This window comes from Theropithecus gelada, chromosome 3, assembly GCF_003255815.1.
Source record: "Theropithecus gelada isolate Dixy chromosome 3, Tgel_1.0, whole genome shotgun sequence".
Taxonomy (NCBI): domain Eukaryota; kingdom Metazoa; phylum Chordata; class Mammalia; order Primates; family Cercopithecidae; genus Theropithecus; species Theropithecus gelada.
The window spans coordinates 55,392,093-55,395,774 of record NC_037670.1 but is presented as its reverse complement, the minus strand read 5'-3'; the positions used below and the strand labels follow the sequence as shown (position 1 = coordinate 55,395,774).

General features: G+C 45.7%; 1 protein-coding gene across 1 annotated transcript in view; it reads right to left on the bottom strand.

The window, feature by feature from the left end:
* LOC112621211 (zinc finger protein 679) overlaps positions 1-3,287 on the bottom strand; it is a 14,599-nt gene extending 11,312 nt beyond the window's left edge. Inside the window, exon 1 of the mRNA XM_025380558.1 lies at positions 3,095-3,287. Within this exon, the coding sequence (XP_025236343.1) occupies positions 3,095-3,133 (39 nt within the window). The 5' untranslated portion in view covers positions 3,134-3,287. The remainder of the gene's footprint in view (positions 1-3,094) is intronic.
* Between the last annotated feature and the right edge of the window lie 395 nt (positions 3,288-3,682).

Sequence of the window (3,682 nt, the reverse complement as noted above, 5' to 3'; positions counted from 1 at the left end):
ATCACACCACTGCACTCCAGCCTGGGTGACAGAGCAAGCCCCCCTCCAAAAAAAAAAAAAAAAAAAAAAAAAAAAAATTCGTGTGTGGGAAAGAGTGCAAGGTCAGTGGTAGGACTGGCTTATGCTACAGACAGTGGTCCACGTGTGGCTATACTCTGATTTAGTCCTGTGTCCATGCAGGCAGATTAGACCATGATCAAGTGGTACGGACCTCTACATTAGTGGAGGAAACAGGTGCTACTGCAGATTCAGTTTCTGGGGTTGAGGATATGCCAGGAAACTTGTAGGCACTTTGGTTGGATTTTGGCAAGAAGCACTAAAAACAAAAGCGCTGTGGTAGAATTCTTGAGGGTGGTGCCTAGTCCTGGGAGGGGTGTGGACGCATCAATGTCTAGTGGGTCTGTCTGTGAATGGGTGAGAATCACGTGGTGGCAGCTCTGAAAGGAGGTCAGTTATCACAGTTCCTTTTCTCTAAGTTTTTAGTTTTTTTCACCCTGAGAGGAGACCTAGAATCACAAGACAATGTGCAGTGTGACAGCCTGTGTGCAGGAGAACAGAGCCTCCCCTTACCAGACGCCCAGAGTCCCCCTCCAGGCCAAGCCTCTGTAATATCTCTTTTCTGACACCTGGGATTACAGGCACCTGTCACCAGGCTCGGCTAATTTTTGTATTTTTAGTAGAGATGGGGTTTCACCATGTTGGCCAGGCTGGCACCAAGCAATTTTTTAACACCAACATTTTGTCTAACATTTCCATCCTGATACCACCCAGAGTCGGCACGGACCATAATTCAGAGCTCAGTGTCACCATATCGCCCTCACTGCACACGCCTGTCACAAATCCCAGGGACCCATCTATGCTTCTCAGCTACTCTATATAAACTGGGGACTCCCATAATGTCCCTCAAGTTCAATAATTTGATAAAGATACTCACAAAATTCTGCAAAATCCTGTACTTACGTTAACCAGTTTACTATAAAACATGCAACCAAGAAACAGTGAAATGGAAAAGATGTATAAGAAAAAAAAAAAAAAAAATTTGGGAAAGATGGGGTATATAGCACCCGACCTCTGCTTTCTTCTTATGTGAAATATTTATAAATGGCAAACTTTTTTTTACAAAGCATTGAATGGCACTTTTTAAGTGTCATCCAATGACTTTAAAAAAAAAATAATTAGTGTAAGTACTGTGTCTGAAACATACAAGAAAGGACAAATAGGTAATAATGTGAGTTAGAAAAGTTGGCATTTTGGAATGTCAGATGGAACTGGAAATTTAATATTTTACTGCAGGCCAGTTAGTCTGTGAGAACAGGGAAATTGACTCAAGACCTTGTTTAAGACACAGTTGAGGCCCAGCGTGGTGGCTCACGCCTGTAATCCCAGCACTTGGGAGGCCAAGCAGGCGGATCATCTAAGGTCAGGCATTTGAGACCAGCCTGGCCAACATGGCGAAACCCCATCTCTACTAAAAATACAAAAAGTAGCTGGGTGTGGGCCTGTAATCCTAGTTACTCAGGAGGCTGAGGCAGGATAATTACTTGAACCAGGGAGGCGGAGGTTGTAATGAGGCAAGATGGAGCCACCGCACTCTAGCCTGGGTGACAGAATGAGGCTCCGTCTTAAAAAGAAAGAAAGAAAGAAAGAAAAAGGCACAGTTGAAAAATGCAGGCTGCCTGCAATAGCCTATTCCTGTAATCCTAGCACTTTGAGAGGCAAAGGCGGGCAGATCACTTGAGGCCAGGAGTTTGAGACCAGCCTGGCCAACATGGCAAAACTCTCTCTTTACTAAAAATACAAAAAGTAGCTGGGCGTGGTGGCCGGTGCCTTTAATCCCAGCTACTCGAGAGGCTGAGGCAGGAAAATCACTTCAACCCAGGAGATGGAGGTTGCAGTGAACTGAGATCTCACCACTGCACTGCAGCCTGAGTGACAAAGCGACTCTGTCTCAAAATAAATAAATAAATAAAAATAACAGCAAGGGAAAGCCAGTTTCCTGTGGCTTTCCACAGGCAAATATTTAAACAGCAGGCAATTGGACCAAGGTGGATTGACTTTTCTCGGCTCTCACTTAAAAAAACAAAAATCTAACTCAAATGTATCTCTGTGGCCGGGGTGGTGGCTCACGCCTGTAATCCCAGCACTTTGGGAGGCCAAGAAGGGCACATCATTTCAGGTCAGGAGTTCGAGAGCACCCTGGCCAACATGGTAAAACCCCGTCTCCACTGAAAACACAAAAATTAGCCGGGCACGGTGGCGGGCACCCGTTATCCCAGCTACTCGGAAGCCTGAGGCGCGACAATAATTGAACCCGGCAGACAGAGGTTGCAGTGAACCGAGATTGCGCCGCTGCACTCCAGCAAGGGCAACAAAGCGAGACTCCCTCATAAAAAAAAATTGCATTTCTTGGAAATTATTACATTGAAGAAAAAAATTCAGGCCTAGTCAACCACAGACTGCTAATTAATGTGTGATGACATAACCAAGAAATTTTCACCTGGATCTTACAAATAAGGAAACTACATAACTTTACCAAAGCAGTTACTGAATTTGGTTTGCTTCATCATGCAACTTATAACAGACTTCTTCAAGCCTCTCCCATGGACCACAACCCACAAACCATAGCTGGGCGCTCTATGATTCTTGAATCACATTTTGATCAAATTGTCTAATATTTTTACAGTGATTCCCATACATTTCTAAAAGGAAAAATGAGGAACTAGGGACCTCAGGGACCACAACTTTTTCCACTTATGAATCCCACACCCTGAGTCAGGACTCTGCCCTGATGACTTTTCCACCCATGCACAATCTGGGTGAGATGAGGCGCTGGGAGTGCGGAGCTGCCCAGAGAGGGCTCCAGCCCAGGGCAAAGCCACTGCAGAGGAAAAAGACAGAACTCCCAGGGTCCCAGCCGCTGGCCCAGGCACCATATTATGTCTGGAGGAGACTAAGAGCCCACCTGGGCCAAGGAGGATTTGGGTCCTGAGACTCCAGAGCTGACTGCGAGGAAGTTTGGGTCCTGCTACAGCCACTTTCAGCCGGTTCCAACCAGCCCCCAGCCCTCTCTCACGATGACAGACCCACCACTCACCATTTCTCGGCTTCCAGGGTGTCCCGGTCTTTTAGCCATAAATCTGCGAATACCTGCAGGACACAAGGCCACAGTGGCTTGGACTCTAGGAGCGGAGGAAGCAGAGCAGTAAGGAGAAGAACTGGAGCTCTGGACGCAGAGAAACGCAAACGACCCGGAAAATTACGGAAGCGTCCTGTTCTCTCCCGCTGCATGCCTGATTGGACAATTTCTAATCCATTGCTCCTGATTGGATAAGGTTTCAGGATCCACCCTTCATGCCCTGAGTGACGAAAAATGTGATCAGACACTGGGCTAAACCAAGCAAAAAATAACAGGTTAGACTGCAACCTTTACAGCCAAGGCTTCTTCCCTGATCTGAGACAGGCCAACTCTAGAAGACATTTGCATTTAACCTTCTGTAAAACGTAATATGCATTTGTAAATGATATATAATATAGTTATTCATAAACTAAAAAAAATGACAATTTTTTTAAAATTTCAGATTTTATGACCTTCTTTACTGCGGATCCTTTGCAGTGACATGGTTTGGCTCTGTGGCTCCACCCAGATCTCATCTCAAATTGTAATTCATGGCAAGGCGTGGTG